Here is a 25,047-nt window from a genome sequence, read left to right on the forward strand (position 1 = left end):
CGGTAGGGAAAGCAAGTAGGATGCTTGGCTGCCTAGCTAGAGGTATAACAAGCAGGAAGAGGGAGATTATGATCCCGCTATATAGAATGCTGGTGAGACCACATTTGGAATACAGTACTGTGTTCAGTTCTGGAGACCTCACCTACAAAAAGATATTGACAAAATTGAACGGGTCCAAAGACGGGCTACAAGAATGGTGGAAAGTCTTAAGCATAAAACGTATCAGGAAAGACTTAATGAACTCAATCTGTCTAGTCTGGAGGACAGAAGGAAAAGGGGGGACATGATCGAAACATTTAAATATGTTAAAGGGTTAAATAAGGTTCAGGAGGGAAGTGTTTTTAATAGGAAAGTGAACACAAGAACAAGGGGACACAATCTGAAGTTAGTTGGGGGAAAGATCAAAAGCAACATGAGAAAATATTATTTTACTGAAAGAGTAGTAGATCCTTGGAACAAACTTCCAGCAGACGTGGTAGATAAATCCACAGTAACTGAATTTAAACATGCCTGGGATAAACATATATCCATCCTAAGATAAAATACAGAAAATAGTATAAGGGCAGACTAGATGGACCATGAGGTCTTTTTCTGCCGTCAGACTTCTATGTTTCTATGTTTCTATCTATCTATCTATCTATCTATCTATCTATCTATCTATCTATCTATCTATCTATCTATCTATCTATCTATCTATCCCAAGTCTTCAGAGAGGGGCAGCATACAAATCTAATAAACTAACTAAACTAAATAACTATCAGTATTAATCTATCATCTATCACTATCATCCATCTATTTCTATCCATCCATCCGTCCGTCCATCATCTGTGTCTCTATCTATCTATCTATCTATCTATCTATCTATCTATCTATCTATCTATCTATCTATCTATCTATCTATCTACAGTATCTATCTATAGTATCTATTTACCTACCTATTTATCTACATACCTATCTATCATCTATCTACCGTATCTATCTTCCTTCCTTTCTTTTTTCATTCTGTCTATCTTTTTTCTTTCTGTTCCTGTCTTTTTTCCTTCTTTCCTCCTGTGTCTATCGTCTATCCATCATCTGTCTCTATAATCTATCCATCTACCGATCTATCCATCCATCCATTCTCTGTCTCTCTCTCTCTCTCTCTCTCTCTCTCTATCTATCTATCTATCTATCTATCTATCTATCTATCTATCTATCTATCTATTACCTATCTATCTTCTCATTCTTTCTCTCTTCTCCCTCTCTGTGTGGGTGTGTGTAGGGGTTACTTCTCCAAATTAACCCCCTCCACCCAAAATAAGACCCTGCTCTGCTCCTAATCAGAATGATCTCCAAGTCTTCAAGCTGAACTTCAGACTCGGCTTCATTCCAACCGACCGGTGGTTGAGCTGGATGACCTCCAGGGGTCCCCTTCGGCATCTCATTCCCGGAGCCACCGATTCAGTCCAGCAAAGAAAGTGTTAAATTGGGGTGGGGGGGGAGAGAGAAATTGCCATTCGAGCTGGGCTTGGCTCCTCCTTCCCCTCCTCCCTTGCTTGGCTGGGGTGAGCTCAGCCCGGGGAGAGCTGGCACAGCTGGGCAGGGCTGGGCAGGACCAAACCCTGCAGCAGAGATCAGGGAAGGACAGACTGACGGACAGGCGGAGGCAGGTGAGTGTCCTTGAGGCTGAGCAGCCCCCCTCCTCACCTCCCTCCCTCCCTCCCACCCACCCACCTAAAAAAAACCCATGCTGGCTTTGTGTTTGGAAATACCTGCTGGATGGATGGAGAGATGGATGGATGGAGAGATGGATGGATGGAGAGATGATGGATGAGTGACAGGACCAAGGAAATAAACCAGGACAGATCCTGGCTTGTCTTCCCTGGTGAAACCCCCCCTGGGCCCCTCCCCTCTGTCTGGGCATCCTTCAGGTATGTCTCACCTGCTTCCTTTTCCCTTGTTTTTTTGCAAAATGTTCACCCCTGCTCCAGATGCCTCCAACCTCTGCATTGCTTCTCTACCCCTCCCTTCTTCCCCCATCCAAGACTGTTTGTTTGTGGGGTGGGGGCTGGGGGGGGAGGAGGTTGCGGAGGCGAAGCTGTCGCCATTCGAACTCCGGACACAAAGATCTTTCCCACACCTCCCTCTCTCCCCCCAAATCAGGAAGCGGCTACAGGGCATCCCAGACTTTCGGGGTTTTATTTGGGTGGGTGGGTGCCAGGAGTAAGAGCGGGAAGGGAGGGGTCCGCTTTCTCCACCGGTTGGAAGGCTGCCTGCAATCTCCCTCTGCAGTGGCTGCCTGCAGAAAAGCACACTTGCCCCTCCTAAAAAACACCTCCCCCAGAAACCTGGTAAAATGATTTGAGCTGGTCACTTCTGTCTATTGCTTCCTTCCTGGGTGGGTGGGTGGTCTTTGAGCTGTGCAGCCTAGTGGTCTCAGGCCCAGATTTAGGTCCCCTGCTAGTTTTCTTCCCCTGACATGCTCGGCCCCCTCCTCAGGCTAAAAACACAGCAGAATCCCACTACCCACCCAAATCCGAATTACGAGAATCCTCTGAGCTCACGCAGAGGGCCTTTCTAGGGGGGTGGGATTAAAATTAAAAGTGAGGAGGGGGCTTCCATAGCTGTGGTGAGCTGAAGCAGGATTTACTCTGCAGAGCTGATATCCTGGATACAAGCGGAGCCGTATTCATACAACGGTGCAAAGGGTTTCGGACTTGATTCTAATATTATGGTCTGTTTAGGATTGGGACGCAATTTTATCTCCCCCTCTGCTGGGCCAAACCACAAAGGTTGAGAAAATGCAATGTCCAGCCATTGGAGGTAGCCCAACCCCTGGGTTTTGTAAATACAGGAAATATATATACAGTATATAATTTTCCAAGAAGGCCCTTGAAAGGATTGTTTTTCTAGACAATTAAAGATGATTTGGTGGGGGGGGGCTCGGAGTGGGGTTGGGGCAGCGTTTAGCAAAACCAAAGCCCCCAATTAAAAGGGAATTCAGTCCATGGAATACCTACACGGCAGAGATGTCGAAAGGGAAGGAAAACAATGCCAGGGGTTGTTTTTGTTTTCCCCTCTGTTTGCAAAGGAAGCAGATTTTGCAAAGTAGGTACGATCAGATGTGGCCAAACGCCAGGCCAGAGCAAGAACAGATCTCAAAATCATTATTATTATTATTATTATTGTTATTTTAGTGTGCAAAGGGTTTTGGGAATAATTGCAGATGACATTTCCCCCTTCTTGCTTTTTGGTTTTGAGATGGATGGATGGAGGGAGGGAGGAAGGGAGGAATATTTGATGGAAATGATTAGATAGATGATAAGATAGATGGATTAATTTAATTTGATTTGATTTACTCGACTTCCATGCTGCCCAATCCCACAGGATGGATGGATGGATGGATGGTGAAGGGAGGAAGGAAAGAAGGAAGGAAATATTAGATAAATAGATAGATATTTTATTTATTCATTCATTTATTCATTTGTCCAATACACAATACATATGGAAGAGAATAGACATGAATATATATAAAGATAATATGTAAAAATAGAGGAGAAAATATATGAAAGGAAGAAAATATATATGATATATGAGATAAAGGAAAGACAATTGGACAGGGGACGAAAGGCACACCAGTGCACTTATGTACACCCCTAGATAGATAGATAGATAGATAGATAGATAGATAGATAGATAGATAGATAGGTAGGTAGGTAGGTAGGTAGGTAGGTAGGTAGGTAGGTAGGTAGAGAGAGAGAGGTGATAGAGAGATGATAGATAGATAGATAGATAGATAGATAGATAGATAGATAGATAGAGAGGGAGATAGATAGATAGATAGATAGATAGATAGATAGATAGATAGATAGATAGATAGATAGATAGATGATAGACAGACAGACAGACAGACAATGGATGGAGAAGGAAGGAAGGAAGATATGGAGATAATAGATCAATCAATTGATTGATAGATGATAGAAAAAGAGAGAGAGAGAGAGAGAAATAATAGATGATAGGTATCAGATGAAAAGCCAGGGAGGGGCTGAGGAGGGGAGGGGCCGGCCATGTCCTCTTGTTGTCATGAAAACCCCAATTTCCCTTCTTGAATTGCTGAAGGTTGAACAAGAACAAGAGAGGCAAACAACAGCCGGCCTCCCATCTGCGCCGTTGGAAGAGACAAAGCAGGCTCTGTCCTGGGGCGCCTTGCCAATCACCTGGGTCATTTGGTCCTTAGCTTTGGGGAGAGAGAGAGAGAGCCTCCCCAGTCAGGAGCAGTCTACCTGGGAAGGGGGATGGGCTCTCCAGGGTCACCAAAATCACCCTCTCTTTTTCTTTTTGTTTAAAAAACCCCAGTGACTTTACTGGATTGACTTTATCCAGGCTTTATTGTGGGTATGGAAGCATTCCTGGCCTGAGACATTGGAAAGGCAACGGTGAACAAGCCGAGTGTGGAAATAGCTTGGAAAATATATATATATATATATATCAGGCTGATGAATAATAGAAGCGGAAGAGCTTAGCGCACTGGCTATGCCCAACACACAGTTTACATCTGCCAATATTTAAGTTGCAAATGGGTTTCGGGGAGGGGGCTGGGAGGGTGGGGGTTCTATGAGTGGGATGAGCGCACGGGAAAGAAGGGAGGGGGAGAGAGAGAGGGAGAGGGAGACAGGAAGGAATAGATAAATACAGATGGAGAAGGAAGGGAGGAAGGAACAGATAGACGCACATTGAGATGGAAGAAATAAATACAGATGGAGAAGAAAGGAAGGAAGGTAGGAATAGATAAATACAGATGGAGAAGGAAGGAAGAAAGGAGGGAGAGAGGGAGGGAAGGAACAGATAGATGCACATTGAGATGGAAGAAATAAATACAGATGGAGAAGAAAGGAAGGAAGGTAGGAATAGATAAATACAGATGGAGAAGGAAGGAAGAAAGGAGGGAGAGAGGGAAGGAACAGATACATGCACATTGAGATGGATGAAGTAAATACAGATGGAGAAGGAAGGTAGGAATAGATAAATACAGTAGAAATGAAGGAAGGAAGGAAGGAATAAATACAGATGGAGAAGGAAGGTAGGAATAGATAAATACAGTAGGAAGGAAAAAAGGAAGGAAGAAAGGAAGGAATAAATACAGATGGAGAAGGAAGGTAGGAATAGATAAATACAGTAGAAAGGAAGGAAGGAATAAATACAGATGGAGAAGGAAGGTAGGAATAGATAAATACAGTAGAAAGGAAGGAAGGAATAAATACAGATGGAGAAGGAAGGTAGGAATAGATAAATACAGTAGGAAGGAAGGAAGGAAGGAAGGAAGGAAGGAATAAATACAGATGGAGAAGGAAGGTAGGAATAGATAAATACAGTAGAAAGGAAGGAAGGAATAAATACAGATGGAGAAGGAAGGTAGGAATAGATAAATACAGTAGAAATGAAGGAAGGAAGGAAGGAAGGAATAAATACAGATGGAGAAGGAAGGAAGGGAGGGAGGGAGGAAGAATAGATAAACAGATGGAGAAGGGGTCCTTGCTGGCTGCGGCATTCCTGAGATTTGAAGTCCACCTACTTTAAAGTTGTTAAGGTTGAGATGGCGAGAGGGAAAGGAGACCAAGCAGTGATATCCATTCCCTCTAACCGCTTTTTCCTACCTCCGTCTTTGCTGACCTTCCTTTCCAGGTGCAGAATCTACAGGCGGGTTCTTGCGTTCCGAAGCCCTTCCTCTCCGCCTGCCCAGGAGCCATGCAGTCTCCCAAGAAAAGCTTGATTTGCAACTTGAACCACGTTCACTTACAACACATCTCCTTGGGGCTCCACCTGTCCAGGAGGCCAGAACTTCAGGAGGAGGCCAACACCTTGGGGCCATCGAGGGAGCAAGTGGGTTGCCACGAATGCGAGGAACATGGCGGTCAACTGGTCCCAAGCCTGGTGGACGCCAACTCCAACAACCCGTCGTTGACCTGCCGGTGTTGCGAGGCTCACCCGGTGTCCTCTGAGGTCAAGAAGGGCCTCCAGCCTCCATCTCCCTTGGCTAACCGCCCAACTGTCAACCATGAAGAAGAAGAAGAAGAGGCGGAGGAGGAAGAGGAAGAAGAGGAGGAGGACGAAGCATCTCCTTCAGACCCAACATCTTCATCCATCAGCAGCTGCTCGGATCTCAGCTTGGACGAGTCTCCCATCTCGGTGTACTGCAAGCCGTTCCCCACCGAAGAAGCCCGGAGTCCAGAAAGCCAACCGAATATTGTCCCGTTGGAGGACACACAGAATATTCTGGCCCACCCCCAAGAGAGAGGTCCAAACCTTAACATCCCCACGGATGAATCTCCTGAGGCCCATATCTGGGATAGTCCAGACAGCTTGTACAGCAGCAGTTCACCGGAATCTCTATCGGACAACTCTCCTCCTCGTCCAGAAAGCCTAGTTGTCTCATCTAAGGTCGGGTCCTCCATTCAAGTCCCTCCACTTCTTCCACCTCCCGTCCGGCCCTGCCGGGCACCTCCTGCTGTGCCCGTGGTGCCCCCTCGTGGGCCGGAAGTCGATTCCAACTGTAACGCTCTCCCAGCCCGGGAGGTTGAGCCCAACAGCGTCTCCTTGGGCCAAGTGGATGTCAACTCCAATCAAGCCACACCGCCGAGGTCTCGTTTTGGAGGGGTGCCTCCTCCGATTCCGCCTCGGACCAAAAGAGGCCTTCAGGGGTTGAGAAGAATTGAAGGGGCGAAGCCCACTCCGGAGTCGGTCCCTCCTGAACCTGCGGAGCAGCCGTTCCGCCATGGTGAACCCCAAGGAGAAACCTCTAAGAAGATCATCACCTCCTTCCATGAGTTGGCTCAGAAGAGGAAGAAGATGGCCTCCGGCCTGCCCCTTCCCCAGAGCAAGAAGGACCAAAGCGATTGGTTAATTGTCTTTTCCCCTGATACAGAGATGCCTCCGGGTCACGAGCTGTCCTGGGGAATCGGGCAGGAGACCACCAAGTCATCCACTTCTCTGGTGGAGCCTTCTCCTCCTCCTACCCTCGGTGTCCAACGTGGGGTCATCACATTCAAGGAGCTCCGTCATCGGAAGCAGAGCGGCCAAATGACTACCAAGGCGGGCAACCCAAGCTCTCACCGGGGGAATCCGGCTCAAGGGGTCCCCGACGGTCATTCCAGGCAAGAGATGAGCGACACAGAGGCAACGGCCAATGGACATGTGAGAGGCGTGAAGGAAATCCCGCCCCGGGTGAAGAGGTCCCGTCTGGGTCTACAGCCGATTGTGGAAGGAGGTTCTGACGATGGAGAAGAGGTTGGAGTCAAGTCGAAACAGCTTGGGAGACCCTTGGAGACTGAACTCCAGGAGAGGCGGGATCAAGACAACAGCAGGAAGACAGAGATGGGGGACGGGGCCACTGCTAAGGGTAAGACCCTCCTCCTTTTCTTGATTGATGGGCCGGGCCTCATTAGATGAAAACTGGAGTTATTAGGAATATAAACTAGGATTCTGATAGGAGCGGTGCCGTGGCCTAGAGGTGGAGCTCTGGCCTCACAATCAGGAGGCTGAGTTAAATCCTAGTTAGAAGGAGATATTTCTCTCTCTCTCATCAATATTAACTACTGAACAAAACTCCACAGTGGCAACAGGAAAAGCAATGGGCCAGTAAAACGCTCTACTAGCTCCATTCAGTTTGCCCAGATTCCACCCTGCAAGGGATTTATTATGGGATGGTTAAAAGATGATGACAATGACGATAAGCAAGGGTTCTGATATCAATAGGCACAGAGCTCTATGTTGGCAGTCCTTGACTTACGACCAGAATAAAGCCCAAGCTTTCCGTTGCAAAGCGAGACCGTTGCTAAGGGAGTTTTGTTCCGTTCTATGACCTTCCTTGCCACGGTTGTTGAAAGGGAACCCCTGCAGTTCTTAAATCAGTCAATCTCACTTAGAAACATAGAAGATTGACGGCAGAAAAAGGCCTCCTGGTCCATCTAGTCTGCCCTTATTTCCTGTATTTTATCTTAGGATGGATCTATGTTTATCCCAGGCATGTTTCAATTCCGTGACTGTGGACTTACCAACCACGTCTGCTGGAAGTTTGTTCCAAGCATCTACTATTCTTTCGGTCAAATAATATTTTCTCACGTTGCTTCTGATCTTTCCCCCAACTGACCTCAGATTGTGCCCCCTTGTTCTTGGGTTCACTTTCCTATTAAAAATGCTTCCCTCCTGAACCTTAATTAACCCTTTAACATATTTAAATGTTTCGATCATGCTTCCCTATCGGCTTTACTTGCGATGGTCGTAAGTGTGAAAAATATTCACACGTCGCTTTTTTCTGGTCACAAAGTGAACTGTTTTAACCGAAGGACTAGCTGTAAACAGAGGGAGATTTTGAACGCCCATCCTGAAGGCATCCTAGCATCAAAGGAAGCCTTAGGACACAAGAAGAGGAACAAAATTTTGCTTTCCCTTATCTGTAGAGAGCCATTTAAACATCTGTTCCACCCAGCAATGATTGTAAGGTTGCTAGTCCCTAAGCTCTTATCTACATGGGGCTACCTTTGAAAAGTGTTCGGAAACTTCAGATTGTGCAGAATGCAGCTGCGAGAGCTATCGTGGGGCTTCCCTAGGTATGCCCATGTTACACCAACACTCCGCAGTCTGCATTGGTTGCCGATCAGTTTCCGGTCACAATTCAAAGTGTTGGTTATGACCTATAAAGCCCTTCATGGCATCGGACCAGAATATCTCCGGGGCCGCCTCCTGCTGCACGAATCCCAGCGACCGGTTAGGTCCCACAGAGTTGGCCTTCTCCGGGTCCCGTCGACTAAACAATGTCGTTTGGTGGGACCCAGGAGAAGAGCCTTCTCTGTGGTGGCCCTGACTCTCTGGAACCAGCTCCCCCCAGATATCAGAGTTGCCCCCACCCTCCTTGCCTTTCGCAAGCTCCTTAAAACCCCCCTCTGTTGTCAGGCATGGGGGAATTGAATTTCCCTTCCCCCTAGGCTTATAGAATTTATACATGGTATGTTTGTATGTATGAGTGGTTTTTTTAAATTGGGGTTTTTAAGATTGTTTTTAATATTAGATTTGTTTACATTGTCTTTTTATATTGTTGTTAGCTGCCCCGAGTCTTTGGAGAGGGGCGGCATACAAATCTAATAAATAAATAAAATAAAATAAATAAATAACTAATCTCGCCTTATTGTATCTACGCTAATCAATAATAAGGCAATAATTATAATACCGCGAAGGTTTAGATAGGCGGGATAAAAAGGCCCCGCCAGACTGAAAAACTGGCTAACAATTTTGCAATTGTAACAGTAAGACAATAAATAATAATAGTAGTAATAACAACAGCAACAAAACAACAACAATAATAGCAACGACAACAATAAAGTTCCTTGGCTAAGATTTGAACTGTTAAATTATTTCCTGCCCCAGACCATGAATGGAATTGAAGATTAAATCTATAATGCTAACCTTAATGCTAATACTAAATAAATAATAACCATTAGCACCAGTCAATGGTATTTGTGATGCATTTTTGAATGTTCAGTTGCCTTGAGTTTCGTGTTCAATGAATAAATGTTAATAATAACAATAATAGTTAAATAAACATTTAAAATTGTATCGCAAATATCATTGATTGGCGCTGATGGTTGACACGGATTACTTGCCGCTCCCTAGGTATCGACCAAGTATTTTTAAAAATTATTATATTTCAATTTCATGTTTTATGAGTAAAAGAGATAATAATAATAATGGCAGCAACCATCAGAGCCAGTCAATGATTTTTGTGATACATGTTTAAATGTTCAGTTGACTGTGTTTTGTGTTTAATGAATAAAAGTTAATAGTAACAACAACAACAACAACAACCAGGAAGTTTGTTGGAGATTTTTGCTTCTTCTTTTTTCTTTCTTTTTCTCTTTCTTTCTTATTTCTTTCTTTCCTTCTTTCTTTTCTTTCCTTCCTTCCTTCTTTTTTCTTTCTTTCTTATTTCTTTCCTTCTTTCTTTTCTTTCCTTCCTTCCTTCTTTTTTCTTTCTTTTTTCTTTTCCTTTTCTTTCTTTCCTTCCTTTTTCTTTCTTTCTTTCTTTCCTTTTCTTTCCTTCCCATCTTCCTTCCTTCCTTCTTTTTTCTTTCTTTTTTCTTTCTTTCCTTCTTTCTTTCCTTTCCTTCCTTCCTTCTTTTTTCTTTCTTTCTTATTTCTTTTCTTTCCTTCCTTCCTTCTTTTTTCTTTCTTATTTCTTTTCCTTTTCTTTCTTTCCTTCCTTCCTTTTTCTTTCTTTCTTTCTTTCCTTTTCTTTCCTTCCCATCTTCCTTCCTTCCTTCTTTTTTCTTTCTTTTTCTCTTTCTTTCTTTTTTCTTTCTTTCCTTCTTTCTTTCCTTTCCTTCCTTCCTTCTTTTTTCTTTCTTTCTTATTTCTTTCTTTCCTTCTTTCTTTTCTTTCCTTCCTTCCTTCTTTTTTCTTTCTTTTTTCTTTTCCTTTTCTTTCTTTCCTTCCTTCCTTTTTCTTTCTTTCTTTCTTTCCTTTTCTTTCCTTCCCATCTTCCTTCCTTCTTTTTTCTTTCTTTTTCTCTTTCTTTCTTTTTTCTTTCTTTCCTTCTTTCTTTCCTTTCCTTCCTTCCTTCTTTTTTCTTTCTTTCTTATTTCTTTCTTTCCTTCTTTCTTTTCTTTCCTTCCTTCCTTCTTTTTTCTTTCTTATTTCTTTTCCTTTTCTTTCTTTCCTTCCTTCCTTTTTCTTTCTTTCTTTCTTTCCTTTTCTTTCCTTCCCATCTTCCTTCCTTCCTTCTTTTTTCTTTCTTTTTCTCTTTCTTTCTTTTTTCTTTCTTTCCTTCTTTCTTTTCTTTCCTTCCTTCCTTCTTTTTTCTTTCTTTCTTTCCTTCTTTCTTTTCTTTCCTTCCTTCCTTCTTTTTTCTTTCTTTTTCCTTTTCCTTTTCTTTCTTTCTTTCCTTCCTTTTTCTTTCTTTCCTTTTCTTTTTTTTCCTTCCCATCTTCCTTCCTTCCTTCTTTTTTCTTTCTTTCTCTCTCTTTCCTTTCTTTCTCCCTCCCCCCTCTCTCCCACCCTCCCTCCCTTCCTTTCTTTCCTGAATGCTCCTCCCATCCTGCCTGCCCATGATTAAATTTTTTATTGCTTCTCCGGGAATCACTTTCCCTTTCATTCTTGCACACTTCCGCATTCACCTTTCCAGCAAACAAACTGGATGTTTGCAAACTCGCCCGCTTCCTGACTTTTATTGAAGGAACCAGGGAGGGGAGGGGGGGTTGGCAAAAGGGACCACGCAGTCCTCGAATTCAGGAATTCAAATTAGGCGCCTTTTCCTGTTCTGAAACCACTCCAGAAAAAAGAGGTAATCCGAATTTAGCTTCGTCAGCAGGGGGGGGGGGGGGGGGAAAGGAGAGTAACCGAACCTTGCAATTGGGGTTTAATTGTGGCTTGGCTCTTGTCCTCTCGAGAATCCCTAGTGTGGTGTAATGATGCCGGTGTGTGTGTGCAGAGTGCAGCCTCCTTGTTTTTGCATGGGAGGGGGCTATTTTTAACCTCTATATTCCCATAGGGATCCTCCCCTCCTCTCAATTTCTACCTTGTAGGCTTTGGGCTGCAAAAAGGAACAAAGCAGCTGTTATCCAGCCAAGGATGAAGGGGATTGTAGTCCAACTTCCAGGCTTACAAATAGGGAGGGTGGAGGTATTAGCTTGGTGGGGGGACGGGACGGGGGCTGTGTCTCCTCACCCCCACCCAATGATATGTCTGTTTTATTGTAGTGTCTGGAATTAACGTTTATTTATTTTTTTTCCTTCTCATATTCTCTCTCCCTTCCCCCCCTCCTGTCTCTGCAACCTGGCTTTCGGACCCCCCCCCCTTTCCCGCTGCTGTCCCCCCCCCCTTTGATTTCTTTCTGCGCCAATCCTCATGTTCCCAATGTGTTTTTTTTTCCTGCCACCCACCCACCGAATCCTACATCTGTCTGGTTCTTTGTCTAAAATCACGGCTGCTATTTTTTTTCCCCCGTGACCTTCGGCGTGTCTCGACCTTTCGTTACCGTCCGCTTGCAGCTCGCCAGGTCCCCCTTCGGCCTCGGGGCCTCCACGTCCCGTTCCTCCCAGCAAGGGGGCAGGTTGTGGGACCTTCTTCCCCCCTTTCTTGCCCTCCCAGCTTGGAGAACGTGGCTCAGCTGCCCCCTGACCCGTCGGTGGCTGCCTTTTGTCCGAGGCTGACGACCGTCTCGTGCGAAGACGTTTGCTTACTGGCGAGCCGGCAGGGACCGCTTTTCGACGTGGCATCTCCGGAACTCCCCGTCCGTCTCTCGCCCATCGGGGCCTATTCCCCACCGGCGCGAAGCCTGCTCCCCTTCCTCAGCAGCCCTGATCTGGCCGTCCTGTTCTCCCCTTTCTTCCCCTCCAGCAAATCCTTCCCCGTCTTAGCTTACCCAACCCACCAGGTGTCCGAGCTGTCACTTGGAGCCCGAAACCCCCTGGGAAAGCCAGGTGGAAAGGGTCCCTGGGGGAAAGCTATGAGCGCCAAGGAGTCAGGAGCCCCTCGCCAACGTAAGCCTCTCCCCCCTCTTCCTCGGTGGTGCTTCGCGGTCGGCCCCAGGCAGGGGTTCCACTTACCGGCCGCTACCGTTACGTGCTCTGCGATCGTCATCCAGCGGGCACGAGATTTCACCGATTTTTAGCAATTTATTTGCTTCCGCGCATGCTATAACTAACCTGAGATAGTCTTGTTCTAGGGATCTGACCAAGTTTTAAACAGACACAAGGAAGAGAAGGAAATCCTGGGGTGAAGAAAAAGCACGGTGGACGGGGCGGGGTTGGGGGGAACGGCGTTCCTGTAGTGAAAATGGAGCTGCGCGCACAGCTCTAGGGGACTGGCGGGTGGTGCGCGTGCCCGAGCGAGATTTGGTTGCTGCACATGGCGTAGGAAGCAAAATCTTATGAGAAGACTCGCGGGTGTGCAAGATTTTGGCGATTTTTGGAACATGTACTTGTGCGGAAGCGGGGGGGGGGGGAAGCCGAAATTTCGCAAGATTTTGCTTTCTGATCATGTACATGAGCAAAATCTCGCAAGGGTGTGTGGACGTGCACGCCGGGGTCACCAGAACCGCACCGGTAGCGGCGGTAAATGGAATCTGTGCCTGGAAGGAGGGTGGGGGAAACCTTAACTAATTAAATAATTCATAATTCCTATAACAGAGGAGCAAATCAACCAATTAAGGCAGGTTAATTCTTATGTTCTCCGCTTTTCTTTTCTTTCCTCTTTTCTTTATTTTTATATATTTCTGGGACTGTAGTTCGACATTCTCAGTCCTTTGCTGGGGTCTCCCTCCAAGGACGCCCAGCCGCCAGGACAGGAGACGCCGTCTCGACACAGCTCCGACAACAGAAGAAAGGTAAGGTTGTAGTTAGGCCGCGGGGGGTGGGATTCAACCAGGGGAACGACCAGTTAGCTTCGCATGCACGTGCTAAACCTTCGCTCCGCGACGCGCGCCTGGCATTTGAAAAACAGGTCTCAAACTTATTCTCTATCGGCAGCACCGGTGAGTCAAACAGCCGAGGCGGGCTATCTCCTTGGCCAGGCCTATTAGCTGGGGCTTCAAGACAAAGGAAAGAGAGGTCAGAATAATAGAGCGGCGGGTGGGGGGGCCTACCTGGTTGTCAAAGCGAACTGGTTTGTTCTCAGCTGATTGCCGGAGCAAGGGGTTCGTCCGAACCAGTAGAATCTCATCCCTAGTAAGTCGGTAGGTAGGAAGGATATGATATAGATAAGATAGATAGATAGATAGATAGATAGATAGATAGATGGATGGATGGATGGATGGATGGATGGATGGATGGAGGGATGGAGGGATGGATGGAAGGATAGATGGAGGGATGGATAGATGGAAGGATGAAAAATATGTACATAGGAAGGATATCATAGAGATGGATGGATGGATGGATGGATATGGTAGGGTGAAAAGTACAGTACAAAGAAAGGAAGGAGAGAGAGACAGACAGACAGATAAGGATGATAACATCCTAAGGAAGGAAGGAAGGAAGGAAGGAAGGAAGGAAGGAAGGAAGGAAGTTATGATGGGCAGACAAAGAGAGAGGGAGAGTGATTTATAGGGGGGGAGAGAGAGAGAGAGAGAAAGAGAAAGAAAGAAAATTCTACATGTTAGTCTTGTTCATGTAACCTTTAAATGGGCAAAAGGGTGGATCTGTAGGCAGCAATTTTTGAACCTGTGCCTCACATGGATTAACTTACAGATTGCATCCAAAATGTGGGGCTGGGGCTCCCCTGGAATTGAGACCCCCCCCAAACACAACACCTTCCTCCCCCCCCCTCTTTCTTTCTAGCGCTGCTAGTGGCTGTCAGTGCTTCCGTGGATAAAATCGTGGCTCATTTCAGCACCGCCAGGAACCTCGTACAAAAGGTCAGTTTGGCGCCTTGGCTCTCCCCTTACCCCCCCCCCATTTATCCACACAACCACCCTGCAAAGTAGACCGAGCCCAATAAGAGTCTTAAGACTCATTTATGCTGGCAAGCTTGGGGCCATTAGATTCTTGCCCCCTGGCCAATGAATGTATTGATAGAAAGTTGATTGAATGAACTGATAGTTTTTATGGTTTGGGGGTTTTTAGATCTCAAATTTAATTAATTGGATTAAGATGTTTCATATTGTTTTATTATATGTTGTAAGCTGTCCCGAGCCTTCGGAGAGGGGCAGCATAAAAGTCCAATCAATCAATCGATCGATTAATAGATAGATAAATAAATAAATGCCATCTTGGGGTGTGTATACGCAATTCTACTCCACAATTGCAAACGGTGCTCCGCCTACGACGGAAACCGAGCCCAACAATTTCTGCCGCTAAGCGAGACAGGATGGTGGTCATAATTTATGAAACTTTCTGGTCGTACCTTATGACCGTTGTTAAGTCAATCCCTGCAGGCGGTTAATTTAGAGACATGGTTATTAAGTGGAATTTGACATCCTTGTTGACGTTGGCTCCTCGGAAGCTCTCCAAAGAGGATGGCGTGACCCCCATTGCTGCGATTGTCATAATTGTTGTGTGTATGTTTTTTAATTATGGTTTTTTTAGTTTTTAAATATTAGATTTTACTTTACATTGTGTTTACTATTGCTGTGAGTCGCCCCAAGTCTGCGGAGAGGGGCGGCATACAAATTTAAATAATAATAATAATAATAATAATAATAATAATAATAATAATAATAATAAAAAACGAGCCCCTTGCAAAGTTGTGACAGTCGCAAAGTGGAAAAAATGGCCCCCTTCCCCTCCCGTGATGCCGTAAACTGGAATGGTCACTAAACAAACCAGTGTAAGTTGAGGACTCACGGTAGGCACAATAGAAGGCGAAATCTAAGCGAGACATAAAATTTGGAAGCTTCTGACTTGTGTCTAATCACGCAACGGCATTGCGCAATTTGATTTCGTCTCTTTCGGCTGCTTGGCTGGATGCCAACATTTAGGATTATTTTCCTGTTTGGTTAAAAAAGTTGGGCGGGATGTGGGTGTTAATAAGGATATGCTAATTGGGATACTCCCTAGGGAACCATTTGTAACACAATTTCTGTTGAGCTTGATTTTTGAGCGCTTTTTAACAGTTAATTAGGCCTGCTGGTTTCAAAACTATAGTTTTCTTCTACCACATCAAGTTTTTTTTCTCTACGCCTTATATATATTGTGCCCCTACCTGGACCGGGACTCACTGCTCACAGTCACTCATACCCTCATCATCTCGACTACTGTAACACTCTCAACATGGGGCTGCCTTTGAAAAGTGTTCGGAAACTTCAGATCGTGCAGAATGCAGCTGCGAGAGCGGTCATGGGCTTTCCCAAATATGCCCATGTTACACCAACACTCCGCAGTCTGCATTGGTTGCCAATCATTTTCCGGTCACAATTCAAAGTGTTGGTTATGACCTATAAAGCCCTTCATGGCACCGGGCCAGAATATCTCCGGGACCGCCTTCTGCCACACGAATCCCAGCGACCAGTTAGGTCCCACAGAGTCGGCCTTCTCCAGGTCCCAACGACTAAACAATGTCGTCTGGCAGGACCCAGGGGAAAAGCCTTCTCTGTGGCGGCCCCGACTCTCTGGAACCAACTCCCCCCGGATATCAGAGTTGCCCCCACCCTCCTTGCCTTTCGCAAGCTCCTTAAAACCCCCCTCTGTTGTCAGGGATGGGGGAATTTAAATTTCCCTTCCCCCTAGGCTTATAGAATTTATACATGGTATGTTTGTATGTATGATTGGTTCTTTAAATTGGGGTTTTAAAGATTATTTTTAATATTAGATTTGTTTACATTGTCTTTTTTTATTGGTATTAGCCGCCCCGAGTCTGCGGAGAGGGGCGGCGTACAAATCTAATAAATAAATAAATATAATATGGTTAATTAGGCAGCATGAGCATCAAATTGCATTTTTTACATAGTTATCTTGCAAACTCCCTGGAAAATCTTGGTGTGGTCAGTGGGGAGCAATTCCACCAAGATTTGAAGGTCGTGGAGACATGGTATCAAGGTAGATGGGATGGACATATATGATGGCTGACTATTGTTGGAGCGTCAAGCGATGTCCACAGATTAAACACTCCAGAAAAAGCTACAAGCGAAAACTTTTACCTTAATAGGTATAATTACCGTTTGCTGAAAAAAACAACTATTTGTATGAACACAATTTAACTTGCAGTAACTAGTGTAGCCTTTGTATGAATAAAATTATTCTTTGTAAGCAGCATACAGTGGTACCTCTACCTACGAAAGCCTGCCCTTCGAACTTTTCTAGATAAGAATCGGATGTTCAAGGGGTTTTTTTTGCCTCTTCTCAAGAACCTTTTCAACTTACAAACCCAAGCCTCCAAAACTGTAATCGGAAAAGGCAGGGAGAAGCCTCCGTGGGGCCTCTCTAGGAATCTCCTGGGAGGAAACAGGGCCGGAAAAGGCAGGGAGAAGCCTCCGTGGGGCCTCTCTAGGAATCTCCTGGGAGGAAACAGGGCCGGAAAAGGCAGGGAGAAGCCTCCGTGGGGCCTCTCTAGGAATCTCCTGGGAGGAAACAGGGCCGGAAAAGGCAAGGAGAAGCCTCCGTGGGGCCTCTCTAGGAATCTCCTGGGAGAAAACAGGACTGGAAAAGGCGGGGAGAAGCCTCAGTGGGGCCTCTCTAGAAATCTCCTGGGAGGAAAGAGACAGAAAAGGCGGGGAGAAGCCTCCGTGGGGCCTCTCTAAAAATCTCCTGGGAGGAAAGAGCCAAAAAAGGCGGGGAGAAGCCTCCGTGGGGCCTTTCTAGGAATCTCCTGGGAGGAAACAGGGTCTCGATTGGGGAAACCTCCCTGTGGTTTTCTCAATCGCATGCATTATTTGCTTTCACAATGATTCCTATGGGAAAAATTGCTTCTTCTTACACACTTTTATACTATGAACCTGGTCTCGGAACGAATTAAGTTCGTAAGTGGAGGTACCGCTGTATTTGGTAAGTGTTTACTTTCCTAAGAACAATTTGTATGACTTTTGATGGTATCCTGTAGCTTAAAAAATTGACGTAATACACAAAAGCCCGTAATTTTTTGGATCCAGAGGCCAAAGGTTAGTTGAAAACAACTCACAGACTTAAGACAAAGGAATTGCTGTTCCCCAGTGAATTAGCCGAGTGAGGGTGAGTTCTTTGCTCTTCCCCTGCTGCCAAGGCCTGGCACGAACCCTTCTCTCTCCTGCGCAGGCTCAGCTGGGGGACAGCCAGCTCACCCCCGAAGTGGGGTACCTGATCCTTCAAACGCTGTGCCCAGCCTTGCACGCCCTGGTGGGCGACGGCCTGAAGCCCTTTCAAAAGGACGTCATCACGGGGCATCGGCCCAGTTCTCCGTGGAGCGTCATCGAGGCTTCGGCCAGGCCAGGTAAGTGGCGATGGGCAGGTTAGAGAATCAGGAGAAGGGAGCGGAAAAGGAAGGAAGCGTTTTGTGTGGATTGGGGGTGGGTGGGTCTGTGTCTGTGTGTGTGTGTGTGTGTGTGTGTGTGTGTGTGTGTGAGAGAGAGAGAGATGACATACCCATACTTGCACAGAGAGCAGAGGAATTGGGGAGAAATTCTACATCGAATATGGTGCTCTTTTGAGATAAACATAGAAGGAAGGAAGGAAGGAAGGAAGGAAGGAAGGAAGGAAGGAAGGAAGGGAGGGAGGGAGGGAGGAAGGAAGGAAGGGAGGGAGGGAGAGAGGGAGGGAGGGATTAGATAGCTAGATTAGATTAGTTAAGATATGGGAGCAAGGGAGGGAGGAAGGAAAGAAGGATGGAAGGGAGATGATAGATTAGATAGATGGATAGATAGATAGATAGATAGATAGATAGATAAGATAGATAGATAAGATAGATAGGATAGATAGATAGATAGATAAGATATGGGAGCAAGGAAGGAAGGAAAGAAGGAAGGAAGGAAGGGAGATGATAGATTAGATAGATAAATAGATTGATAGATGATATATAGATGGATGGATGGATAGATAGATAGATAGATAGATAGATAGATAGATAGATAGATAGATTAGATAGATAAGATATGGGAGCAAGGAAGGGAGGGAGGGAGGAAGGATGGAGATGATAGATTAGATAGATTAATAGATTGATAGATGATAGATAGATAGATAGATAGATAGACAGACAGACAGACAGACAGACAGACAGACAGACAGAGATAGATTAGATAGATAAGATATGGGAGCAAGGAAGGAAGGAAGGGAGGAAGGATGGATGGAAGGAAGGGAGATGATAGATTAGATAGACACAGACAGACAGACAGACAGACAGACAGACAGACAGACAGACAGACAGAGTAGATATGGAAGGAAGGAAGGAAGGAAGGGAGATGATAGGATAGATAGACAGACAGACAGATGAGAGAGATGACAGATAGACAGACAGATAGAAAGACAGATGATAGATAATAGACAGACAGATATGGAAGGAAGGGAGGGAGGGAGATGATAGACAGACAGATAGATATGGCAGGGAAGAAGAGAAGAAGGGAAGGATATCTATCCATCTACATCATTTTTGATGACACAGAGGATTGGTACGAGCAGGTGAAACGATGCAGGGGCACAATGTCGCTTCTGCTGTTCATACCCTCGATCTACAGTTGGGCAGATCAGACTAAACGTAAGAATGCGAAGTGATCCGGTCTGGCTTCTCTCCCCAGGTCCTCACACCAGATCCTTCACTGCATTATACTGGCGGGTGTCCCGTTTGGCCCCTCTCCGGAGTAACCACCAACGCTTCCACGCTTTTATCCTGGGCCTTTTGAAGTGAGTCTGGAGCACAAGATGATGGGGAAACGGAGAGCACAAACGGGAAAGATTGAAAAGTTTTGGGAAATTAGGGAGTTTTGGTTCCCGAAGCCGTCGGCGGCTCTCGGTTCGGGCTAAGGCTTGGCCCCGTCCCAATCGTGGGTTAAAAGCATTAAATGTCAGTGTAATCCATTAAAATTCAAATGCCATGTCATAAATTAAAATGTAATAAATTAAAAAGAAAAGGGAGGTCGGGAATAGGAAAGGTTGAAAAAGATGAAAGGAGGACCAAAAAAAATAGCAAATGAAAAGAGAGAGACAGGGGTGGGGTCTTTGACTTACGTCGTTCAAGGTTACAACGGGGAAAAAATGAATTAGGGCCCCTTAAGACTGTTGCAAGCATCAAATTTGGGATCCTGGGCATTTGGTTCCTATTTATGATGGTTGTTGCGTCCCGGGGGATCATATGATCCCCTTCAGTGGTCTTCCTAACTGGATCCCTGCGAAGTCTTGCCGGGATTTATGGCAAAGAAATAAAAAATTGACCCTGGCTACCTCCTGCAAGGAAGACCTCTATAAAATGTTTTATAGGTGGCGGTTTCCACCAGTGAGACTGGCCAAAATATACCAGGGACATGTTGGAAAGGCCAAAAGAATATTGGAACTTATGATCATATGTGGTGGGAATGCTGGCAGGAGAAGGCAAGGGGAGAAGCCGCTCCCGCTTAAAGAAAATTGTAAACTTGGGTGCAATTAGCGGAAGGACTGACTGATTTTAAGGATGGCAATTCTGGTACCCAACGCTTAAACGCTCCCCTCTTATGTCTCCTTCCATAGTATGAAGCAAGTAGAGGAATGGTTCACGCAGCTGCAAAGAAATTCAGGTGGGTCAGATTTTGGGGGCTGTGGGTGGCATCTTTTCCAGAAAGGGGGTGCTTGGCTGAATTCTCAGTTTGCATCTTCTGATTCCCCCAAACATGGCCTTCAAACAGGCTTCCCGTCTTCCCTTCCTTCCTTTCCAATTCTTTCTCCTTCCTTCTCTTCCTTCTCCTCCTCCTCTTCTTCTTCTCCTCCTCCTCCTCCACTATTGTGATTGTTGTGGTTCTTCTTCTTCTTCTTCCTCATTATTATTATTATTATTATTATTATTATTATTATTATTATTAAAAAGGTGCTCTTCTCTGTTCTTGATTCTGACCCTTTATTTGCTATTTTTAACCCCCCCCCCAAAACACAGAGCTGATCTCTTCCCTCTACCTGCCCACCGCCTTCCTCCACCTGAACCAGCGGTTCTCCCGCCGCTGGGCCGAAGAGCTGCTTCTCTTGCTCCAACCCCTTTCCGTCCTCACCTTCCAACTGGACCTGCTCTTTGAATACCGCCACCTGCCTGTCAGCATCCGGCCGACGGCCCAGCGAGGCACCCCGTCTCCCGAACTCAGGGCCGGCCATTGGGAGAGCCCCGGGTTGACCCCGCCGGATTTATCCGACACTCCGATGTCTTTCGCCACTTCGGAAGAGGTGTTCTTGGGTCCACCCAGCCCCTTTCAGGAATGGCTTCTGCCCCAGAGACTTCAGGGGTGGAAAGACCGTCTGGCTAGCACCCTCCATGGGAACGGGAGCCCAGTCTGGGCCCAACCGGACCAAGACGAGATCCTGAACCAGCCGCTGAGCAAGTGGACCAAACTATGGGTGGCCATTAAGGAAGGCCGGGCTATAGCCGGAGACGCCGATGCCAATGGAAAAAAGGACTCGCAGATAGAAAAACAGGCCTCGTTGGAGAGGTCAGCGGCAGAGAGCCTTCTCAAGCCAGCATTGGAAACCCCCGAGGCAGGAGAAGTCTATCTGAAAGGAACCCAAGTGGGTGAGGAGGCGGGAAACGGGAATGAAAGGTGCCTGGGGTGGCTATTTGGAGCAAATTCCGCCGGGACGTTGAGCGAGACGGATTTGAGTCTACCCCGGTCCAGGTAGGTGGCAAGAGAGCCATATTCTATTTATCTGAAATAAATTAAATTGTCCGTTTGCACCCAAATAAGCGCTGAAAATGTGTTAGGTGAAAGAGAATTTTGCTTTGAAAAATGAAATGGGAAATGGGAGGTAGTTATTGGGCCTATTGCCGGAGAAATATTTAATTGTACCCATATTAACAGCAGCTAGAATAGCATATGCCCCAAATTGGAAATCGAATGGAATCCCAACTGAGAGAGAAGTACTTAAGAAGATAATGGATGCTGTGGAAATGAATAGATAATGAAAATCAAAGATAAGGAGGACTCGGGACTTTTAGAAAGTTTTGGTGAATGGTTTGAAAAAGAATATAAATGTTTTAAATATTAACTTAATATTAATGGCATAAAAAGAAATGAGAAATATGGTCGGTGTAACCCAGATGACAAAAATAGACAAGGAGGAAGCACTAGATAAATAACCTAAACCAAAAGTTAAATTATAATAGAATGGAAATAAAAATTTAGGATTGTGAGTATCACACGTAAAAATTGAGAAGTTTTCTAGCCTGTCACTTAATATAATTAAAATTAGCTATATGCAAAAAATACTTGGACAGACTGAACTATTGAGAATTTGAATTGTAATTCAAGTTATCTTATTAGTTTTTATAAGAGATGATATATAACATATGGATCGGCTTTGAAGATATATGTGTTGTTATGTATGCTCTTCAAGGTGGAGAAAAATAAAAAAAACTTTAAAAAAGAAAGAAATGAAATGGAAAGTGGGTTGGCTGCCCATCTGGAGGTGGCCTTGCTAAGGACTAGCAACTTGGTCACCCGATTGGGAGAATTTTGAAATTTGATTCTTCATTTTTATATTTAAAATTTAAAATGAAAAGGGTTATTTCTTTTTCCAAAACCACCTTTAAGGCTCCGATCCCCATCGGACATTTAGATCCGTGGGGCAATTTCTGAATGAATTTGCAAATTGTAATGACCCCTCTCCTTTCCTTGTTTCCATCTCAAGCAGGCGCCCCTCGAGATGGCTCTGCCCCACTGTTAACACGCTGGCCCTCGCGAGGAAGGGGCCACCAACCCCAAAGCCCTGGCAAGAGGCAGACCAGGAACAGAACCCCCCGCAGCCATTACAGACCTACAAGTAAGTCGGGTCCTTGCTGGTCCACATCCGTGGGGCAAGGCTTAGCCGATTCGGAATAAAAGCTCCCGAGCTCGGCAGCGTGCCAGCCATATCCAGCAGCCCCTTTTTCGAAGCACACCATTACGTATTTCCGCCCACCGGAGATTCATTCTGAATTCTAGTCCTGCCTTAGGCGTGAAAGGCAGCTGGGTGATTTGGGGGCCAATCATCAGGTGTTTGGGAGTTCTAGTTCCCCACTTGAGTCACAAAGGCCAGTTGGGTGACTGGATCGATCACCAGGTGACGGTGAGGTCTAGCCTCACCCTCCCGAACAATTATTAGAACGATTAACCAGTGGAACAGAAGTTGCCTCCAGAAGTTGTGAATGCTCCAACACTGGAAGTTTTGAAGAAGAGATTGGATAACCATCCGTCTCAAGTGGTGTAGGGTTTTCCGCCTAAGCAGTGGGTTGGACTAGAAGACCTTCAAGGTCCCTTCCTTCCAACTCCGTGTTATTCTGTCCTATTTATTTCACTCCCCAGAGCTGTGCGGGCACTCTGCGACCACACGGGCAACGCCGTTGGACACCTGGCCTTTAGCAAAGGGGACGTCCTGCAAGTGATGGAGACGGTGGACGAAGATTGGCTGAAATGCCTCTGTGGAGACCGGCAAGGGCTCGTCCCGGTGGGTTACACCTCCCTGATCGTGTGAGTGAAAGTCCAGGCCAGCTGGAAGAAAGAAGGGGATGACCCCCCCCCCTCGAGGATCGAACTGCCCCCACCAAAAAAAAAAACTTTTTAAAAAACAACAACACCACACTCCTAAAAAGCAAACGACTCAAAAACATCACGGACGAAGCTTCCTAGCAGAGCCAAAAAACGTCGCCTGGAGTTTGTTTCAATTTCCCCTCTGCTTTCTAGGATCCGGGGATCCTTGAAACTGGCCCATCCTCCCCATCGGAAGCCAGCTGGGAATGATGGGCTATGCCAGGACAGTTGGAATGTTGCATAATGGGGGGAAGCAGGACCTTTTCGAGCCTGGGATTTCTTGATTTTTGGATTGGTTCGCCACTCGTGTCCGCCGCACAGCCGCCCCGCAAAAAATAGCATTTCCCGTAATGTGTATATTGCATATATCTGTGTACATATAGATAAATTGATATATATATATATATAGATATATATATAGATATATATATAGATAGATGCATATATAATTTAATTTTTTCGGTTGGTCCAACCTCTGCTGCTTAAAGCCAGAGGGGAATTTATTGAGAATCTTGGCTTCCAATGGATATTTCTCAACCTGTCCTCTGATTATTATTATTATTATTATTCAATCATCCCAACCTTAAAATAACGAAGCACAGAGAGCATAGGTAGTCCTCGGCTTATAACGACTCACTTAGTGGCCACCGGAAGTTAACAACGGCACGGGGGAAAAATGTGACTTATGATTCATTTTTCACACGTGAGGACGCTTGGTAAAGGACTCCTGTTTACGATGGTCCCAGAGTCCCCTTCTGGAGACCTGCCAACAAGCCACGTCAATGAAGGAAGTTGGGATCTGCTTAAAGACCATGTTATTGCAGGGATTCGCTTTAACCACGGTGGCAAGGTAGGTCGCAAAATGAGTCGGAGCTCACCCCGCAGATGTCTCCCTTGTCCAACAGAAACCTTTGGGCTCCATTGTAGCCTAAGTTGAGGACTGTATATTGTTAGGGTTAAGCGGAAGATAAATCTTTTAAGGAGCCTAATTTTTAATTATTATTATTATTATTTTGGTATATTGGCACTGCACGCTCTTCCCAAGCGATCTGTCGATTCACCTCCTTCTAGAATCAGCCCTCTCCTGTTTTCTAGGACACTTGTACACTGGAGAAGGAAATAAAAATATTGTTCCGTCAATCAATAGGTGTGCCAATTTACCCCTGGGAATCTGGATTGCTTTCTTGTTCAAAGGCCTGCCTTAAAAGACGATGGATGGGGAGGAACAAGCTAGCGTGTTGCACGCCACACTCTGTTGCTAGGAATCGGGGGGGGGGGGAGGAGAATTTTGAATGAATTTGCCTTTTTCCTCTTTGGGATGCTTTGATAAAACGAGTCTTAATTCAGATTGTGCTCTCAAAGAGATGCATCTTTGGCTCCCTCTAATGGTAAAAGGTGAAAATGACATATTTTAAAAAGAATTAGCAGCTTTTCAAGTTCAACCTCTAAAAATGTTGGTCACTTGGAAGGATTTTTGACTCCCGGAATCCCCAAGCAAGCATCCTTTAAGATGGGTGGACTTCAACTCCCAGAATCCCCCAGCTGGCATACTTTAAAAGGGGTGGACTTCAACTCCCAGAATCCCCCAGCCAGCATCCTTTAAGATGGGTGGACTTTAACTCCCAGAATCCCCCAGCTGGCATACTTTACAATTGTCCCAATTTATGACCAAATCGTGGGCTTAAAGTTAGAGGTCGAAGACAGCCTGTAGTTAAGTTCAGTGTCTTTCTTCAATCTTAGCAACCTGTTATGATGCGTGGACTCCAACTCCCAGAATTCCCCAGCAGTCCAGTTGGACCCCGCCCTTCCCCAAATCCAAGGCCCAATCAGCTGTCATCCTTCAGATTTAGGGTAACCCTACTGAATAAATGACAGCTTCATTTTCCAAGGCTGAACGGAGGGGAAGATGTGCAAAGGATTGACCGTGCGCAGTCGCCCCACCC

The 25,047-nt window shown here is 45.7% G+C and overlaps 1 protein-coding gene across 1 annotated transcript; it reads left to right on the forward strand.

The window, feature by feature from the left end:
• Positions 1-5,724: 5,724 nt before the first annotated feature.
• RUSC1 (RUN and SH3 domain containing 1) lies at positions 5,725-24,246 on the forward strand. The gene is made up of 10 exons (XM_070766389.1): positions 5,725-7,375; positions 12,018-12,509; positions 13,256-13,354; positions 14,304-14,380; positions 17,691-17,865; positions 19,163-19,268; positions 20,088-20,134; positions 20,488-21,214; positions 22,227-22,358; positions 22,880-24,246. Exons 1-10 carry the CDS (start codon positions 5,725-5,727, stop codon positions 23,046-23,048), a joined length of 3,675 nt encoding a protein of 1,224 aa, XP_070622490.1. The 3' UTR covers positions 23,049-24,246.
• Positions 24,247-25,047: the final 801 nt, after the last annotated feature.

The sequence above is a fragment of the Erythrolamprus reginae genome, chromosome 13, assembly GCF_031021105.1.
Source record: "Erythrolamprus reginae isolate rEryReg1 chromosome 13, rEryReg1.hap1, whole genome shotgun sequence".
NCBI classification, from domain to species: domain Eukaryota; kingdom Metazoa; phylum Chordata; class Lepidosauria; order Squamata; family Dipsadidae; genus Erythrolamprus; species Erythrolamprus reginae.

Bases quoted from the DNA above. Each gene is read 5' to 3' on its own strand.
- RUSC1 (XM_070766389.1), top strand. From the start codon at position 5,725: ATGCAGTCTCCCAAGAAAAGCTTGATTTGCAACTTGAACCACGTTCAC. The intron at 20,135-20,487 runs GTGGGTCAGATT...CCCAAAACACAG, and splicing joins GCAGCTGCAAAGAAATTCAG to AGCTGATCTCTTCCCTCTAC. The intron at 22,359-22,879 runs GTAAGTCGGGTC...TTCACTCCCCAG, and splicing joins CAGCCATTACAGACCTACAA to AGCTGTGCGGGCACTCTGCG.